Source organism: Bicyclus anynana, chromosome 23 (assembly GCF_947172395.1).
Source record: "Bicyclus anynana chromosome 23, ilBicAnyn1.1, whole genome shotgun sequence".
Taxonomy (NCBI): Eukaryota; Metazoa; Arthropoda; class Insecta; order Lepidoptera; family Nymphalidae; genus Bicyclus; species Bicyclus anynana.
Genome location: NC_069105.1, coordinates 9,686,753 through 9,708,078, shown reverse-complemented (window position 1 = coordinate 9,708,078; position 21,326 = coordinate 9,686,753). Strand labels below are relative to the sequence as shown.

Genomic DNA, 21,326 nt, shown 5'->3' with positions numbered 1-21,326 from the left:
CAAGTAGTTGCATTTGCAAATTCAACCTTAAACTCAATCCTTAAGGTTGTATTTGGGATTTTATTGAATATTGGACTTTATTTAAAGGCCTTTAGGTATTTTTTTTTTACCATAATTATAGAACTGGCCAAGGTTTTTAAGTGAAGTTTTCTACATGATTGTGCGTCTTTTTAATGTGCCCTGTGTTTAAGAGGTCAATGTTTTAACAAATGGATATTCTAGTAAACTCCTTTGTGTCTTCAAAGGCCTGTTTCAGTTTAATTAACGTTTCAATGGATTGTTTAGGTTCTGTTGGGAGTGGTTAGTCCATTAGCTTTCAAGGAGTTGGGGCCCTTTGTTTATTTTAACAGAATCGTGATGTAATGGAATGAAAGTGGTTTTAGAAGTAAGTATACTTTTTTGTTTCTACCAACATGGCGTGCACGCCATAAATGCAAATCAACAGCGCTTACCCTTGTAATGGTTTGTTCTTACTGACAGTCGCAGCTAGAAATGCCTTGTTTTATAGCCGATAGAGGCTTAGATTAAATTTTCAGCGTTACTAAATATTTAGGATTTTTATAAAGTTTGCAAATTAGATTAATTAGAGTTGTTGTCTGCCTAATGGAGAACGAGAAAATAAATGATTTAGCTTTGTATATGATTATTTTTTTTTTTAATAATTTGCCCTATATATTTTTAAGGTTATTGATTGAATAATCTGTAGGTACCTAGACAAGTTAGCAGACAGCCTCTGGCAAAGGTCTTCCATTACAATAACACTCACGCGTACCTAGAAATACGTTTTACGGCGTGCTTTTATGTGTATAAAGGTAGTGAAAAGAAAATCCTTTCTAACATTTTTGTTTTCCCAACTGCGGCGAAACCAAATGAAAGGGTTATGATTTCTACGTATTTATAGTAGTCTGTGTTTACGAGTATGTTTGTATTTACGAATGTTTTTCCGTAAACCCCTTTTTATCCGATTTGATGAATAAGGAGTCAATCGAGCAGCTACTCTATGCTAAGGTAGGGAAGGTATAATTTAGCCGATTTCAAAAATCGATTGTAAACGATTAATATTTTTTTCTTTTTTTTGCAGTAGTCGGGATACAATTTTTTAATCCGTATGGTATAGTCACAATAACTGATATCACTGTAGACGGTGAAGAGCGAGAAAAGCAACGAGCCACAGCACCACAACGATGCGGGAGGCCCGCCATCGCGTACAGACACAGGAGGTGACTTACTCGGTGGGTAGTCCCGATAGCTGATGTCACTGTAAAGAGCGAAGGGCGACGCGCTGAGAAACGCATCGAGCCACAGCATCACAATGTCGCCTGAGGCCTGCCATCGCGTATAGACACAGGGGATGACTTACTCGGTAGTTAATCCCGATTGCTGATGTCACTGTAGAGAGCGAAGGGCGACGCGCTGTTGAATGCCACAAGCCACATCACCACGATGACGCGTGAGGCCCGCTATCGTGTACGGGGGTGACTTACTCGGTGGGTAGTCCCGATAGCTTATGTCATTGTAGAGGGTGAAGGGCGATGCGCTGAGGAACGCTACTAGCTACAGTACCACCATGACGAATGAGGCCCGCCATCACGCACAGGTGAAGGCCACAACATCACTTATTAATTAGGTAGGTAGTCCCGATGATGATGGGGGTGATATCACTGTAGAGGGCGAAGGACAACGCTCTAAGGAACGCCACGAGATACCACGACGTGCGCTAGGCCCGCGTGAGGCCCGCCATCGCGTACGTACACAGGGGGTGACTTACTCGGTGGGTAGTCCCGATAGCTGATGTCACTGTAGAGAGCGAAGGGCGACGCGCTGTTGAATGCCACGAGCCACATCACCACGATGACGCGTTAGGCCCGCTATCGTGTACGGGGGTGACTTACTCGGTGGGTAGTCCCGATAGCTTATGTCATTGTAGAGGGTGAAGGGCGATGCGCTGAGGAACGCCACTAGCTACAGTACCACCATGACGAATGAGGCCCGCCATCGCGCACAGGTGAAGGCCACAACATCACTTATTAATTAGGTAGGTAGTCCCCATGATGATGGGGGTGATATCACTGTAGAGGGCGAAGGACAACGCTCTAAGGAACGCCACGAGATACCACGACGTGCGCTAGGCCCGCGTGAGGCCCGCCATCGCGTACAGACACAGGGGGTGACTTACTCGGTGGGTAGTCCCGATAGCTGATGTCACTGTAGAGAGCGAAGGGCGACGCGCTGTTGAATGCCACAAGCCACATCACCACGATGACGCGTGAGGCCCGCTATCGTGTACGGGGGTGACTTACTCGGTGGGTAGTCCCGATAGCTTATGTCATTGTAGAGGGTGAAGGGCGATGCGCTGAGGAATGCCACTAGCTACAGTACCACCATGACGAATGAGGCCCGCCATCGCGCACAGGTGAAGGCCACAACATCACTTATTAATTAGGTAGGTAGTCCCGATGATGATGGGGGTGATATCACTGTAGAGGGCGAAGGACAACGCTCTAAGGAACGCCACGAGATACCACGACGTGCGCTAGGCCCGCGTGAGGCCCGCCATCGCGTACAGACACAGGGGGTGACTTACTCGGTGGGTAGTCCCGATAGCTGATGTCACTATAGAGAGCGAAGGGCGACGCGCTGAGGAATGCCACGAGCCACAGCACCACAATGATGCGCGAGGCCCGAGTGAGGCCCGCCATCGCGTACAGGTGCAGGGGGTGACATATCGCCAGGTACCGCTCCAAGGAGAACGCCGATATTGTCAGAACTGACACGTAGGTTGCACTGCAAAAAGAAACAAAACTTATAAAGATGCACTACGAACTTATATATTTTTTTCTAATTGTGTTATTGCCGTAGGCTCCGTCACTAAAGCTAGACGTGGATAAGAGGGCAGAACAGTTAGTGAAATGGAAATTATGAACCAAAAACTCTAGAGCCAAAGCCAACAGAGCCAGAGTTTAAAGTTATCCCACCGTATAACTGAATTTTGACGGCCTCCGTGGCGCAATGGTATGCGCGATGGATTTACAAAACGGAAGTCTTGGGTTCGATCCCTGGTGGTGGAAGGCTTCAGCCGTAGTTATTTACCACCCTGATAAAGACGTACCGCCAAGCAATTTAGCGTTCCGGTATGATGTCGTGTGGAAACCGAAAAGGGGTGTGGATTTTCATCCCCATCCTAATAAGATAGCCCGCTTCCATCTTAGATTGCATCATCACTTACCATCAGATGAGATTGTCGTCAAGGGCTAACTTGTAAAGAAAAAAAAAGAATTTCACATGCAAACTACTGGCGTCCTAGTCTATAATAAAATTAATGTTAAATTAGTTCCACATTAATAGTAATTAAGGGTTTCTGAGAATAAGCAATATGTTCTTCATATTCTAACAAGTAGTTTATTGTTAAGCTTCGTTAAATGAGCGATATTAATATTACTTAATTAAAAATAAATTGCTAGCTGCGCGCCCTTGTCGTAGATTCCATTTCTATATAACTAGTGAATGCTCGCGACTTCGCGTGAAATTGTACTTTTTACAAATCCCGCGGAACCTTGGATTTATCCGGGATAAAAAGTAGCCTATGTTCTGCTTCAAGGTCCAATTTATATCTATACCAAATTTCATCCAAATCAGTTAAGCGGTGTGGCTGTGAAAAGGTAACAGACAGACTTTCGCATTTATAATATTAAGTATGCTTATTCTATTTATTCGGGAAAAAGTACCTCTATAGCCCATGTCTTCATTACCAACCCATACAGGTAAGCTCGAGTCCCCCCCTCTCAGTATATGATAGGGGTTAGGAAAATAGTCCATCACGCTGGCCCAATGCGGATTGGCAGACTTCACACACGCAGAGAATTGAGAAAATTCTCTGGTGTGCTGGTTTCCTCACGATGTTTTCCTTCACCGTTTGAGACACGTGATATTAAAGTTGGAGCACAGAAAATAGGAACAAGTATTGGAGGTGCATGCCCCGGACTGGATTCGAAACTACACCCTCCAGAATCAGAGGCAGAGGTCATATCCTCTAGGCTATCACGGCCATGTGCTATACAAAAGAAAGAAACAAAAACAAATAAATTAAAAAGTATATCTCTTCTCATTCTCTCTGTCTGTCACTTTCTATATATGCGCAAAATTTCAATCATATCCGTTATGTCGATGAGTCGTGATTGAGTAACAAAACCAATCGTTATCAATCACAATGGTCGTTAACTTTTCAGAATATTTCCAATATTCTGCGCAATGTTTTCGTTACGTAAGAATCCTCTAAGATCGTAATTTTATGAAGTATCAAATTGGTAATACTTTATAGCAGAAAAAAAGATGCGTTCGTAAATATCCATTTAATTCTAAAAAAAGTCGACTACCCACCAGGTGGACATCAAGCGAGTCGCAGGGATTCGCTGGATGCAGGTGGCTCAGTATCGTGATGTTTGGAAGTCCCTACAAAAGTCCTATGTCCTGCAGTGAACGTCCATCGGCTGATATGATGATGATGATGATGATGATGATGATGATGAAGTTATTCACTTCGTTCGTACCGATAATGAGCAAATTGTCCTCAATTCTGTCCCGTTTTTTACTATACATGAAAAGCTATTGTGCTGTTATAAATCAAAATAAATTGCTTCAATCTCGCGAGATGCGTAGTCCATTATTTACAAGATGCCTTTATTAAAAGTGATTGACAGATCATTACCAGGTTTAAAGACCGTTCTGACCCTAATTATTTATGTATGGGTATTTTTATATTAGTATGTTCTATTTTCCTGGATGAAACGTATCCATATCATTTCAACCCATATTCTCACTGCTAAGCTCGAGTCTCCTCTCAGAATGAGAGGGGATAGCAATTGCAAATAATAGCAAAATAAATAAAGTCAAAGTCAAAGTCAATATTCATTTATTTCAAATAGGCTTAGTTTACAGGCTCTTTCGAAACGTCAGGTAATAAAATTAAACTTAAGATAATTGTGATGATAATAATAATTCGAATACTTAAAATTAAAGTTACGAGGGCTCCGAACGCGCCTTGGTCCGAGAAGAGCCCACAACAAACTCAGCCAAGGTTTATTTTTATTATATATATAAATATAAAAACGGGAAGTATTCGGAAGACAAAATGGAACCATTGTCAAACAAGATGCAAAGAGGCATAGCTCAAATAACAACCTCCGTAAAATTTTACACTTTCCTACGTTTTACCGAACATTCACGACCCAAAAGTGTTATTCTTATGTATGTAAGGGATGCTTTCGTTATTCTTGGTCGAAATGACCACTTTGTACAGTACTAAGTGCTTTTATTTCTTTTTAAATATTTAAGTTTGAGCAAGGGCGTGTTGCCAGTGATAACCTATGGTTCCGAGACTTGGTCGCTAACTATGGCCCTCATAAGAAGGCTCAGAGTCACACAGCGGGCGATGGGACGAGCTATGTTAGGAATATCTCTGCGTGATCGAATCAGAAATGAGGAGATCCGCAGAAGAACCAAATTCACCGACATAGCTCAACGAGTTGCGAAGCTGAAGTGGCAATGGGCGGGGCACATACTTCGAAGAGCCGATGGACGTTGGGGTCCCAAAGTGCTGCAATGGCGACCCCACTAGTAAGCGCAGTGTTGGTCGACCCCCCACCAGGTGGACTGACGACATCAAGCGAGTCGCAGGGATTCGCCAGATGCAGGCGGCTCAATATCGTGATGTTTGGAAGTCCCTACAAAAGACCTATGTCCTGCAGTGGACGTCGATCGGCTTATACTTTGTTCATTTATACTACGCAAAATTTATCCGTTAAAGCCACATATGTTTAGAAACCCTTGAATAAAATTTCAAGGGTCTTTTACCCTATTAAATTCCAACAAAATTATTCTAAGGTCCTCGTAAACGTAATTTATGTGACTATCAAACTTATAGCCAGGCATTTCCGGTTTGTTATATTCGTTCACTTTACAAAAAATAGTGCTAAATGCAGTTTAAAGTTTTGTTTTGATAGCCATAGATCATCATTATCAACCGAAAGGGGTGTGGATTTTCATCTTCCTCCTCACAAGTTAGCCTGCTTCCATCTAAGACTACATCATCACTTACCATCAGATGAGATTGTAGTCAAGGGCTAACTTATAAACAATAAAAAAAAAAATATTCGGCTCACTGCCGAGCACGAGTCTCTCAGAATGAGGAGTTTAGGCCAATAGTCCCAATTCGGTTTGGCAGACTTCACACACCTAGAGAATTAACAATTTTTTCCTATTTCAATTTAATTTTTTTTGTAATTAAATTAAAAAATCTCAGGATACCTGAGAATTTTCAGATAATTCAGGTTTCTTCACGATATTTTTCCTTCACCGTAAGACACGTGATACTTATTTAACTTTTAAAAAGGCACATGACTGAAAAGTTGTATGCTGGTCTTTTTAGGGTCATGAGAGACATCGGAATAAAAACCTAACCTATGTCTTACAGTCATCATCATCATTATCAGCCAATTCAACTGCCTGGAATTCAAGGAAGGAGGCCTGACACAGGGTCAGGCCTCATTCCTTGAGAGTTGAGAACCACCACGCTATTTGAATTCGGGTTGGTGGGCTTATGGTGCTAATGATAATGACCGGAACTGATGGCTTAACGTGTTCTCCTAAGGCATGGGAATGTAAAACGACTTCAACTCCACTATAATAATTAAACTAAAAATTTCTTTAAAAAATTAAGAGCTCAGTAGGTTTTCCATAACCTGATCCCGCATTTGAACCCAGGACCTCATGATTTAACCACTGGACCAACGAGGCAGTTAGATCTTACAGTACGAAAGTAAAAAAGTGATGAAAGAAAATAGCCCAGACAAATTTTGTAAATACAGAAATTAATGTAATCGTCTATTTACTTACGCTTCAGATATAAAAGCCCGTAGCTTGCAGAAAACGAGCCCCAAACTGTAGGGGTACTGATGCCAGTACACAGCTAGGTCATTTGGCAGGCCTGAAACAATTAAGATAGGTACAGTTTAGTATTTAAATACCCACGAGTACTTGACATTTTGTCCCACAATTGTAGCGTTAATATCTCCTGAGATTGCTTCGTTTTCGGAGCTGTTCAATTTACATAATGAACTTAGGCAAAGCACCTGTTTCAACTCAACATCTACTATCATCATCATATCAGCCGATGGACGTTCACTGCAAGACAACCTTTTGTAGGGACTTCCAAACATCAGGATACTGAGCCTGTATGTATCCAGCGAATCCCTGCGACTCGCTTGATGTCGTCAGTGTGATGGGTTTATGCTCCTTAAACTATCACCTATACATTTTACTAGTTTTCGAAGCGTTTGCGATCGTAGAAAGAGAATCGACGTGCCACTTGGTTAAGGGGCTAGCTAGTTAATTAAAAAAAGATTCCGACGAATTGAGAACCTCCTCATTTTTAATTCGTCACGTATGTTTATTTTTTTTAATGTTTGTTACCTCATAACATCGTAATCTATTAACCAATTTTGAAAATTCTTTTTTGTTTAAAAGAGTGTACCTACTTACAGATTGGTCCCTTATCATTTTCATGAAAATCGGTTTAGTAATTTTGTGTTAGAATCAAAATAACTGAAAAAGGTACGTTTTTGAAGTCGGTTCCATTTTCATGTTAAAAATATTATTTGAAGTCGGTTAAAAAGCTGACAATTAATAAAGAATCGCAGATATTGACACGTGTAAAATATATCTCTTCCTTGTTTCAATATGGAACCATAAAAGCTTATGTTGGGTTAAAGGTTAAAATTAATTCTGTTTATTTACCGGGGATATAGGCAAGATTTATTTATTTGGATCCATTCGATATGGTTTAGGGTTCACATTCGGCATTGCTCGACTCATATCAATTTTATTAGATTTGGGTCCGTTCGTATCCAATTTTCGACGGTGAGATTGATTAGAATCGGAAAATTGGCTTTTCGGAATGGTTTTAATATTCATCGTATACAAGCCGACGTCCACCGGCGTCACCCGCGTAGTTCCGGTTTTTTTTTATAAGAAGAACCAGCGGACCCGGTCAAGCTTCGCTTTGACTTATGTGTACTTCTTCCCTATCCCTACTCTACACTACTCTACTCCTACACTACCCCTAACCTACCCCTACCCTACCCCTTGACTCTTGAACGTTTGTATGGGAAATAGGGTCGTTTTTAAGGTTTTCCCGACAATCATTATAATTTTTCTCACCTTTTAAACTTTCCTTAACTTCTACGAACATGATAATATACCTAATGATTTATTTATTTAGCTATCATCCGCGAAAAGTCGACGAACCCATGCGACAACGTCACCCAGGTCCAACAAAATACTCTCTACGTACGTTTCATCCCGAAACCGGAACATCCTCAGGAGATGATGATCTACAACGTGCAATTGCACGTTGTAGAGTCAACATCGCATGGGTTCGTCGACTTTTCGCGGAGGATAGCAAAATAAATAAATCATTAATAATCATGATGGACTTCCGCAAAGTAACGCCTGTCTCTATCCATTATTCTACGAACATTTCAAGATCAAGACAAGATAAATCCGTTCAGCCGTTCTCGCGACACTAACGAACAGCAATTAATTTTTTATATAGATTTACCATACCTATATCTTTGAAATATGACCAGTGTTCCCATTCCTCTTCAACTAGTCGGGAAAGACTGTATTAGGAGTGGGTATGACAATAGACCAACGGGGCGGGGAACAAACCACCACCTCTCGGTGATGAGTCCGACCGCTCTTACCGTTGAGCTATTAAGGCTTTAATCTATTGGTAAAAGAATTTGGTAAAATTTCATTAAAAAAAATATTAAGTAGTAGATATAGATTAACTTGCTTTAAATTAATTATTTATGATAAAAAGACAAAGTTTAGGCTTTTTGGTTCCGTGTCTTGGTTCTTAAATTCTTAATTTAAAACTTAAGACATTAAAGTTTGTAAGAAAAAAGTTGACAGATCATTACGATAAATACTTGATGAACTCAGAAAGAAAGAAATATTCTTTCTTCAAATTCAAGTATTGTTTTGGCGTTTCAAACTAAATCGTAGCTAGTTTTGCAATTAATTAAATTTTTACTGTAATGTAACGTTTATTGGTAGGTAATCTAAATATTGTTTCAAAGGTCTCTTATAACGTAATGTGAAAGCTGAAGAGTTTGTTTGTTTGATGAACGCGCTAATCTCAGGAACAACTGGTCCGATTTGAAAAAATATTTCAGTGTTTATCGAGGAAGGCTATAGGCTATATATTATCCCCGTAATCCTACGAGAACGGGAACCACGCGGGTGAAACCGCGCGGCGTCAGCTAGTTTAAGATAAAATGGCCCAAAATAAGTCTTTGGGCCATTCTCTCAAAAGTATTAAAGGATGAAAAGTATATTTTTAGATTTCCACGTATAAAATAAAAATATACTTTTCAACAAAAATATCTTAACAGCCTGAACAGTAAGTACTTGTTACGAAGTTAAGTGTCAGTAATCAAAACGAAACTTTAACAAATAACACCTTTTACATATAAATAGTATCTATCTCTGATTTGATTTTATGTATTTTTGAGACACACACTATTGTGTAAGAAAAACAAATCTAAAAGTTTGTAACAATTCATGGAATAAATGTGAAAATAATAAAATTGATGTAGTTCTGAATAAGTTTTAACTATTGCGTCTCAGATAAGGTCGACCATAAACTGGGTGGGTACATAAACGTAGTATCACAGTAGATATAACAAGCAGTATAATAACTCGGCCGTATTTTTGAAATAAATACCTACAGCCGCGCGCTCTGTAAACATGTGATAGGGCTGCCCGCCTCCAGCATTTTAATTACATTTGCCAACTTTGTGTTTCCATTTAGTTATGTGATTGTAAATATATAAATGTAAATATAACGATACCCCCACACTATAGAATAGACGATAAAAAATTGATCCTGACTTGGCATGTAGGGAAGAAACTACAAAAAACAAATTGAGATTGACCGGGTTCGCTAGTAGTTTAATAAAAAAATCTTGATAGGTATATTAATAACAGCTGGCTCTTTACTCTTTTTATTCAAATACATTAAAGTATGAGCAACACAATAATGTTGTTAAATTCAAACAACTTCTTTACTTAACTTCTTTATTACATTAAAATACAGGTATACAAAACATACATGTCATAAGATTTAAATCTATGTATTACACAATAATCAAAGAAAACAACATAAATGAAGAAGTTAATAAATAATTATTTAATATTTATTACCGTTTACGTCATTTACCTATTTACACAATTTTATCATTTAAGCATTTATTTATATATATATATATTTTTAATTATGCCTTTAGAATACAAAATATTAATCAAACTTTATAAAATAATAACATTTTTCCAAGTGGTCATAATTAAAAAATCCAATACACTGTCGCAACGGTCTTCACCCCACGATCACCCCACGTACGAGGTGCGTAGGTATAGCTCGCGTTTCGACCTTTAGTATGAAGTTCAACTACTGGTTATACTGTGGTAGTATATAAAAGGCAAACGTATTGTTATTTAAATAAACATTTAATGTGCCGTACTAGAGAGTTTTATTCTCTCATTCCTATATTGTTTAATGGTAACAATAAACAATTAAAAGAATAGTGTATACTAGACGACGTACCGCGGTTATACTCGCGTGATTCCCGTTCCCGAGAGAATACGGGGATAAAATATAGCCTATGATACTCACAAATAACGTAGCGTATAGTGGTGAAAGAATTTTCAAAATCGGTTCAATAGATACATAGAGTACCCCCTACAACACCACAAACAAAATATCTCAATAATAAATAACCTAAAAATAAAATATAATTTTTAAAAGACGATTGAGAATTCTACAATATTAAAACAGAAAAATAAAAAATATTTATTACTTTTGATTAACTCTGAACTTAAATCGATGGGACTAAGACAGGATATAAAATAACAAAATAAAATAGAAAACTAAAGTAAAATGCGCAAAGACGGTCTTATCGCTAAGAGCGAACGGTATATTAAAGCTCGTTTTTATTTTAAAAATATGTATTTAAATATTTATTGAGTGTTTTTTTTTGTACTTGTAAATAATGTAGGTCAATCCTAAAGAACGAATAACAATAATCTTATTTTTTTATCAGACCAACATTTCTTCAAAGATAGATTTCCTCAATATATAGGTATACTTAGATAGTTAAGCAATTACATAAATCATCCCGTATACCTATACAAACCTCCTTGCAACATGCAGAATCGTAATCTGCATGCTTTTCTGTGTTCAAAACTGAAAACAGAATGCGGTTCTCGAATTATGTACACTCAATACCTCACAGCGCCTGGTCTATAAGGAAGGTACGTACATATTTTTTCATTAATTCTTTGTAGGTTACCTAAGGATAGGGGGCCCACAGGGTAAAGCTTAGGGCTTTAGGTTACCTTAATCTGGCACCGTAGGTAGGTACTATAGAAAGAAAGAAAGAAAGAAAAGTTTATTCAGAATACACATCATACAAAGAAAAGAGAGAAAAAAAAAACAATAAATTAAATACATTGCAACTTGCATGATGTGATCCTAAAAGGGTCTCCACTCAGCATATTGCAGTGTCCGTAAGGATACCGCGCTGATCTTCCGTGGAGCCATTAAGGGCTATAGCTTGGCAACTTTGTTCGTAACACTCCCGATGTTGCACGCGGTCCGGGGGGCGTGTAGCGATGAATGAAAAACCCACGACTGATGCACGTCACTTCCCCGCACGCACGATTTCACACCCGGGAAGTTTTTCCCCTTGTCGCCCGCATATCATGGGATTGTTATCAACGAATTTGCCAGACTATAATGCGATGCTTGGTAGGAGGTAGGTACTTACTACGCGATCACTTTTAAAAATTTTTCTTTGAAATAATATTTTATTTACCGCCCCTGCGTTCCGACGCTCCGCTGAGATTCCTCGAGGAAATGAAAGGAAAATGTTTTTAAAACTGCAGCAGAGAGAAAATAGTTCACTTCTTAGATATTTTTAACCGGAAAAAACCAAAGGCTTTTTACAAATTATACTTGTTTTATTTATTAACCAATGTTTACTATAGTGTACAAGCTGTGCTCCGCGGTTTCATTTTTTTTTATTCTTTAAAACTAAATAGAAAGAAAGAAAGAAAGAAAATATATTTATTACTACATTATGCCACACATCACTATTATTTAAGAATAAACACCCTGTGATATGTGGCATAACCTAGAAAAAGGTCCTAGCTCAGCATATTGCAGTATGCTCCCCATAAACAAAGAACATACAGCGCTGATTTTCAGCTAGGACCCAGTTCTCAGTGCCACCACGAAAACAGGCAACATAAACCTATATTTAAAGCAAAACCAAATTAAAACTTATAACTAGTTTAAAAAATATAAAAAAGAACAAAAAGAAGAATTATATAACATTAAAGTACCTACAGTATTAAAACCAACAATCAAATTTATTCCCAAGTTTAAATTTACCTACTATACTATTATTATTATATTTACTTACTATAACTACATAATAAATAAAAAAAAGAAAAAGAATATTTATATAAAAATATAATATGAATGAATAATTACTAAATTTGTACATTATTAAATATAATATTGATTACACATATAATAGCCGTGATAGCCCAGTGGATATGACCTCTGCCTCCGATTCCGGAGGGTGTGGGTTCGAATCCGGTCCGGGGCATGCACCTCCAACTTTTCAGTTGTGTGCATTTTAAGAAATTAAATATCACGTGTCTCAATCGGTGAAGGAAAACATCGTGAGGAAACCTGCATACCAGAGAATTATCTTAATTCTCTGCGTGTGTGAAGTCTGCCAATTCGCATTGGGCCAGCGTGGTGGACTATTGGCCTAACCCCTCTCATTCTGAGAGGAGACTCGAGCTCAGCAGTGAGCCGAATATGGGTTGATGACGATATAAGTTACACATAGTATAATATATAAATATTTGCTATAAGAAAGAAAACTCCGCCACATGATGCTGGAATTCCATCTGTTTGTCGAGGAGAAATCGGTTCAATATTTTTTTAAATAGCCCTTGACTACAATCTCACCCGAAGGAAGTGATGATGCAATTTAAGATGGAAGTGGGCTAACAAACAAACAAACGAACTCTTCAGCTGTATAATATTAGTATATTGGCAAATTATTTGAAGTTATAAATAGTTAAAATAACTCGATTTGTAGGGATAATTCTTAAATATCAAACAATCACGTTTAATACTTGGACAAAGATCTGGAATTCTGAAGCCTAGAAACCTGCTAACTTCCAAAGCTACCACGTCAAAATTCTACGATTAGCTTCTGTACCCACAATAAGTACCTACCAGTGGAAGGTAAGCCGTTCCAAAGAAAAGGAAATTCATACCGCATGATATAAACTCCAGTTTCTCAAACATTCATACATATACATTACAATAATGAATATGTATGTATGGATTTTTAAAAGGTAACCCAGCCGCCATCGGCCTCTATGGACTCTTCGCCACTGATACCTAGGAGGCACGAACACTTATAGCATAGGAGGTACCGGCGATTTAAATGTGGTCCTGGAGCCTGACAAAATGCGCTGAGCGGGGCCACGGAGAGGGTTACAGTGGTAAGTCCCACATATCACTTCTTCTGTGTGTGTGCAGGGCCGGACCGTCCATACGGCGAACGGAGCGGTCGCTCCAGGCGCCAAATCCTAGGGGGCGCCGAAATCAATCTTGTCGCCGGGGGGGACAAGGTCAAAAAAAAAAATTATTTCTTTTCGATCGTCTATATTCAAAGCGAAGAGATGAACGCGACGTGCGCGAATTTATTTCTAATAGAGGCGTCTTTCTTTACCTATGGTGCAGGGAGTGCGTTGATTTTAACCCGGGTATATACAGGTAATAGAGGGCGCTACGGTGATGATTGCACCCGGGCGCTACGTGAGCTAGAGTCTTTACCTGTAGTGCATGGGGTGCGTTACACCCGGTTGCCGCGATCTCAGGGGCGCCCAAGCGCCACTCGCCGCGCGGGTTCTATAGATACTAGGGGGCGCTAGGGTGATGATTGCACCCGGGCACTACGTGATCGAGAGACGGTATTGTGCCTGATTTTCAATTGGTCTGAGTATGATCAAAATCTTCGCGTTCCATAAGTTCGTAGCCTAAGTAAACCAGGAAACTACAAAGCTATAATTTTTTAGTTAATTTATTTTTCAACTTTGTTTAGAGCTCAATACACTTATTTTGTTGGCCAGGAAACATTTCTATACCAGCTATTTTTTTTCTTTAAACTCTTAGAAAATCCATAGACGACTTTCATAAAAATTTTGAACTCGATAAGTGCTTTTTCTAGCTTCGGAAATAGATAAAAGTCTGATGGAGACGAGACTAGATCATATGAATATGGTGGTAAGGTAAGAATTCTAAATTATACTGATGAATTTCTGCTATGATTGTTTCATTAAGATCGGACCGGACTTCGGCCGGGGTTTTGTAATAGGACTTTCGACTGAGGCTATGGCTGGGCATTTTACCCAAGCGCAAACAACGCGAACGAACTTTATTCTGCACCGGCCTTCGGCAGGGGATTTGTAATAGGGCTTCTGTCTGTGACTATGGCTGGGCATTTTACCCAAGGAAAAAAACGTGCGGCCTTCGGCCGCGAACTTTATTTTACACCGGCCTACGGCCAGGGGTTTGAAATAGGGCTTTCGACTGTGGCTATGGCTGGGCATTTTACCCAAGCGCAAAAAACGCGCGCGAACTTTATTCTAACCGGCCAAAGGCCGAATAAAGTTCCCGATATATACGAAGGCCCTGATTCACCTTCAGTTTTTAACATGACTTCATAAATGTTTTTTTTTGCTAAACCTTTCTTCTTCTGTCAGAGAGCCATACTTGAGCCACTTACCGGTTTCAGCTTTTTCTGCTTTCTAAAATAAACTATGTCGGGCCATCGCCGGATTTCGGTTTATAATCGTCAACGAAGTCGCGTTCGCATTTATAATATTCAGACATAAATAAGAAACTTGGACCATAAACTATAAACAAGTAAAAGCAAAGGGACCAAGCCATAAATCATTCTTTATGTACAAACAGGTGCTTAAAACTTCAACGGTCTTCATGATTCAGTTGTTTAAGTTGCTTAATGTCTGTTTGGAATTCATCCAAGAGAATTGCTAAGATGAATGTGATTAGCTCAATGCATCCATGAGCCGTGATAGCTCATATGACCACTGCCTCCGAATCCGGAGGGTGTAGGCTCGAATCCGGTCCGGGGCATGCACCTCCAACATTTCAGTTATGTGCATTTTAAGAAATTAAATATCACGTGTCTCAAACGTTGAAGGAAAACATCGTGAGGAAACCTGCTTACCAGAGAATTTTCTTGATTGACCTAACCCCTCTCATTCTGAGAGGAGACTCAAGCTCAGTAGTGAGCCGAATATGGGTTGATAATAATACAAAGTGTGACAGTCACAAAAATAAGAACACATTTTATGACCATAAACAAGATTGAGCCGTGATAGCTCAGTGGATAGGACCTCTGTTTCCGATTCCAGAGGGTGTGGATTTGAATCCGGTCCGGGGCATGCACCTCCAAATTTTAGTTATGTGCATTTTAAAAAATTAAATATCACGTGTCTCAGACGTTGAAGGAGAATATCGTGATGAAACCTGCATACCAGATAATTTTCTTGATTCTCAGCGTGTGTGAAGTCTGCCAATCCACATTGGGCCAGCGTGGTGGACTATTGGCCTAACTCCTCTCATTCTGAGAGGAGACTCGAGTTTAGCAGTGAGCGAAATATGGGTCAATAATGATCACCCCTGTAAACAATGACGATTGCCTGTAGTGGGCCAGCATACGTCATTGTGTACTGGACCCTTCAGAATGAGGGCGGTTAGGCTAATAGTCCACCACGCTGTTCAATCAATCAATCAATCTATCAATCGATTGATTGATTGATTGACCATTTATTGGTCCAATGCGGATTGGCAGATTTCACACACGCAGAGAATTAAAAAAAATATCAGGTATGCTGGTTTCCTTATGATGTTTTCCTTCACCGTTTGAGACACGTGACAATATGTAATTTTTGAAATGAACATAACTGATAAGTTGGAGGTGCATGCCCCAGACTGGATTCGAACCTACGCCCTCCGAATTGAAGGCAGAGGTCATATTGTATTATCTATACACAATCATCGCTATTGAAATACTAATAACATCGTTTTTTTATGTTCTGTTTTTATCCTTTAGGGAACTTTCATTTATGACTTCTATCGTAATTCTTTATTGCTTCTTAAGTAATTAAATGGAATATTTAGGTACCTTAAGTTAATAATTAGACTATTAATTATTAGTACATATAAAAGATTCCTTTGGTCTACGAGTCTTGAACTTTTATTAGGTAACTATGTTTGAAGACCTCGTTACAAGACGGAGGTCCACGGTTCGATCCCTGGGCGAGCCGATTGAAATTTTCTTTTTGATCCAGGTCTAGCTGGTGGGAGGCTTCGGGCGTGGCTAGTTACCACCCTACCGGCAAAGACGTACCGCCAAACGATTTAGCGTGTGGATTTTCATCCTCCTACTAACAAGTTAGCCCGCTTCCGTCCGATTGCATCATTACTTACCATCAGGTGAGATTGTAGTCAAGGGCTAATTTGTAAAGAATAAAAAAAAATACGAAGTCAAAAGTAATATATTATTTTAATTAGGCTCAGTTTGGAACGCCTAGAGCGATTTTAACGGGACTTTCAAAGGAGGTTAAGGAACAATATAGACTATAGAGGTTACTTTTTATTTTGAAAAAATCTATGGTTCCCGTAGAATTAGTGAAAAACTGAATTTCACGTAGACAAAGTCGCGGGCGTCCACTAGTTTACATATACATATAACAGATATACATCTCATCTATACTTCTATACTAATATTATAAAGCTGAAGAGTTTGTTTGTTTGAACGCGCTAATCTCAGGAACTACTGGTCCAATTTGAAAAAATCTTTCAGTGTTAGATAGCCCATTTATCAAGGAAGGCTATAAGCTATATATTATCCCCGTATTCTTACGTAAAAGGGAAACACGCAAGTGAACCCACGCGGCGTCAGCTAGTAAACTATAATCTTCCTTCGACAGTCGAGTAGAAGTACCGTATCGTGTAATATTAAGTAATATTTTGTGAAAAATAGAATTTCGCAAAATTTTTCGTACAAGAAATGTGTTACGTTCATAATTTATTCACCCCATATTAATATCTTAGCAATAAAACTCCGGAAATAAGAACATTTGGATGCCTTTGTATGGATACCGATTTAGGTTAGGAGAATTTATTGGACTTAATATCCAATGGTGTAATAGTGAAAGGATATCCAAAAAAAGGGATTCTTTTCCCCTATATGAAGTAAAAGTGAACCCTCGACTGCTATCTCACCGATGTTAAGCGACGATGAGATAAGAGGTAGCGGGCAAAAGAGGTTTAAATTAATAATTAATTTGACTCGAGAATTCTTAAATTATATGAAGGGTTATGCACTACGAGTACATACGAATTTCGTTTTTTGAATCCGATAATATCGACTATATACTGTTAGATGCGCTTTTTGCGATTAAATTTTTGCATGAAAAATGAGACGCTCAAAAGAGGAAATTTATAGTCAACTCAATGTTAGTTGTGGTCAACAACGAATGTTATTTAAACAAGAAATACCTAAATATCGTTTCAATGTCGAGTTGTGTTCAGGAAGTGTAAAAACTATGTAAACATAAAATATATAACGGAATTAAAGACAAAATTGTGCATGTGTGCGTTCAGTATTGTAGCCTATTATTCGAATCACTTTTTGCGGTGATTTTGTAGCGACTTAACCGATCTATTGTATAAAATTATCATTGGACAATATATCTTTATTCGGAGCGTCCACGTGGAGAAGGTCACGCTGTTTACTAATGACACTCTGATGCTGTTTAGAATGCTATACTTTAAAAACAGAGGGTTCTTGGGTTCGATTTCCAGCTTAGATCAATTAGGACTTTATTTTTTTAATTGGATTAAGTTTGTGGGTATGTTTCAGTCATGGCAAACAAGTCGGTGGTAAAAATGGCTCAAAATATGGCTTACCATTAAGCCACTAATGTGAGTTTAAAAGTTGTTTCAGAAATGGAAAGCTATCATCGACTAACATACAGTGCCGGATTAAGATAACTTGATGCAATCAACCCTGCCCTCTCCACCTTAATTGAACTACAAAGAATTATTCAAAAAATCGCTTATTATGAAATAACGTTATTTTGAAATTTCATTCGTGTGCTAGTTTTTTTTCTCGGTCGTTTCTGGTGCTCCCTAAGCATTGCTTAAATAGCTTATAGGCTAATCCAGGACCGAACATATATTTTATCTGGATGAAACCGCGAGATGTCTTTTTTTTATTCTCTACAAGTTAGCCCTTTACAATCTCACCTGTTGGTAAGTAATATTATATAATTTATAAAATTCTCGTGTCACAGTTTTCGTTGCCATACTCCTCCGAAACGGCTTGACCGATTTTGATGAAATTTTTTGTGCTTATCCGGTATCTATGAGAATAGGCCAACATCTATTTTTCAAGCCCCTAAGTCCTAGGGGTAGGGTAAAAGTAGGGTATGACTAGGGTAGGGGTAGGGTTGAGGTACGGTAGAGGTAATGTAGGGGTAGGGTAGGAGTAGAGTAGAAGCAGGGTAGGGTAGGGATAAGGAAGAAGTGCATCATAAGTCAAAGCGAAGCTTGAGCGGGTCCGCTAGTGGGAGTATATAGATGGCGTAGTCGTCAAATAAAATTACTAACTTTATTTAGATTAGGTATATAGAATTACGTAACATTGTACGTAATATTGGAACTAAAACCGATATTGGTTATTTTAGTTCGACAAAAAGTGCTCTTCAATTTGTGAAGGCCCACCAATCATTCAATATGGGTTCGAGGTTTTTTCGTTAATCCATTCGGAACACTTTTTAGGCTCAAACTCATTTTTCAGTAAAGCAACGTTCCTTTCATTTAAGCGAAAGCGATCACTTCATGTACTACTTAGATAGCCCTTAGATTAGGCTACTTGCCTCTTTTGTAAACAGTGTTTAAACTGAATTATGGAAGTATTATAAGGTATATTTTATTTTGTTCCCTCAATAATAACCAGTAATAAATTTAATATATATGAAAAAATATCTACATAATATTTTTGCCGCCGAAACACAACACATTAATTATCAAGTGACGTCATTCATAGAGATAACAGCGTGATTGGCGTTTGCAGTGATGTGATATATCACGTCACCGCAAGCGCCAATCACAAACCGCTGCCTTGTAGTAAATAACGTGACAGTTTATGATTGGCGTTTGCGGTGCGGTAAAAATACAATGTTGTTTTATAAAAATATTACAATTATGAGATTATTTTCACAAATAAAAATGTTATTAGAGTTTCTAGGCATCTAAACTGCCTATATGCAAAAAATCTTCTTAGTTTTGTACAGCAGGCGAGTAGCCTATTAAATACTTAACTAACTTTACTTTACTTTACTAACACAACGGAATATGCTAGTTGATTTTTTTTAATGGTCTGAAATTGTTAATTAACTTGACGTCCAATAAAACTGATCGTGTGTTGGTCGCGATGTATTGATCGTCAGTGGCTGACATTAGAGTGTCGGGGAAATTATACTCATCCTAAAACAAAATCCAAAAAAACAAACAAACGGTTAGTTTATTACACATTGTTTTGTTTGTTTTACGAGTAGTCCAACTGTTTGCTTTGTCCTCGCTATGCAGCGGTATTTACTCGAAAATGGTTTTGAATACAGCGAGCTTTCATTTTATATCCCACTTATTTATTTATTTATCCTTTTTTTTTAATTTTTAACAATGTTATTAATATAAAATATAATACAAAACCTCAGACCAATTATAGAAGGACCTGTATCGCACCCATCACAAACAAAATTGTCTTTAATTTCCCGAGGAAAACGAGCTTAGATTTGGTATATATGTTATACTAAACTAGAAGTTTTTGTCCGTTTTTTACACCATTCAACTGCTCAAAGAGATATTTTTACGGAGCTCTTAAACCGGCGAACACGATTACAACTATTTAACATCGATTCTATAGAAACAGTTTTTATAATCTCATTAGATCGTTGATCATATACTTTGACAGAAAAGTAACACCTAGCGAGGCAGATCCTATACAATAGTTGGTCTGATTACAAAACATTATTTAAAGTACTAAACCTTTAAGTGCCCAAGCAACCAGTGGTCAGGGTTATTTGTGAGTGTCTTAGGCTATATTTTATTCTCACGGGAACGGGAACTGCGCGGGTAAAACCTTGGGGCGTCGGGTAGTACCTACTATTATAAAAGTAAAATAACGAATGACGTTGATTCGAAACTTCTGCAACTTGAAAATAACATGAATAGTTTAAATACTAAAAAACACGCTTGATACCCTTATCATGGGGGTGCATTTCAAATAGCCTCTCCGCCATCTTGGACGTCCACCATATTGGATTTGAGTCACGTGACTATTTTTTTCATATTCCTGACGGCAAACCCTTTAGCTAGTCATGTATCATCAGAACTCAGAGCGTGTGCAAAATTTCATCCTAATCGAAGACCGGGAAGTGGGTCAAATTAAGATTCCATGATTTTATTACATACATAGTTACAAGTGAATGTAATATATATGTATAAGCATGTTAAAACTGACAGACATGATATGAAAAATATTACCATTACGAGCTTAGGGGTAAAATACCTGTATATCAGAGGGATTTAATTTATCTAAGGAAAGGGAAGGGAGGAATTGAAATTTTATTTGCGCGACGCGACGAATTTTGCAGGAACTCATAATGGACTAAAAGCCTGCGATAGCTAGACTGTCCTCATTTTATGAAGGCTGTAAGTTTTCTGTTTGATATAAGAAGGTTGAAGTAAGTATAAGGCGTATTATTATTTTTTTTAATCTTAATATATTACTCATTTAAATCAGTGACTGACTGACATAGTGATCTATCAACGCAAAGCCCAAACCACTGAACGGATCAGGTTGAAATTTGACATGCAGGTAGATGTTATGACGTAGGCATCCGCTAAGAAAGGATTTTGATCAATTCTACCCCCAAGGGGATAAAATAAGGGATGAAAGATTGTACGAAACTTTGTCAATTTAAAACGGATATGGAATAGAAATGGATTTTCACTGGATTAACACATCATGGTTCCCGAGGGATTTATGAAAAACTAAGTTTCACGCGGACGATGTCGCAGG

General features: G+C 38.3%; 1 protein-coding gene across 1 annotated transcript in view; it reads right to left on the bottom strand.

Moving 5' to 3' along the window:
* The window catches only part of LOC112053187 (neuropeptides capa receptor-like), a 54,373-nt gene that overhangs the window by 20,848 nt on the left and 12,199 nt on the right, over positions 1-21,326 (bottom strand). Inside the window, exons 2-3 of the mRNA XM_052888637.1 lie at positions 6,892-6,982; positions 2,585-2,784 (exon numbers count right to left, since the gene is read on the bottom strand). Coding sequence (XP_052744597.1) covers positions 2,585-2,784; positions 6,892-6,982 — 291 coding nt within the window. The remainder of the gene's footprint in view (positions 1-2,584; positions 2,785-6,891; positions 6,983-21,326) is intronic.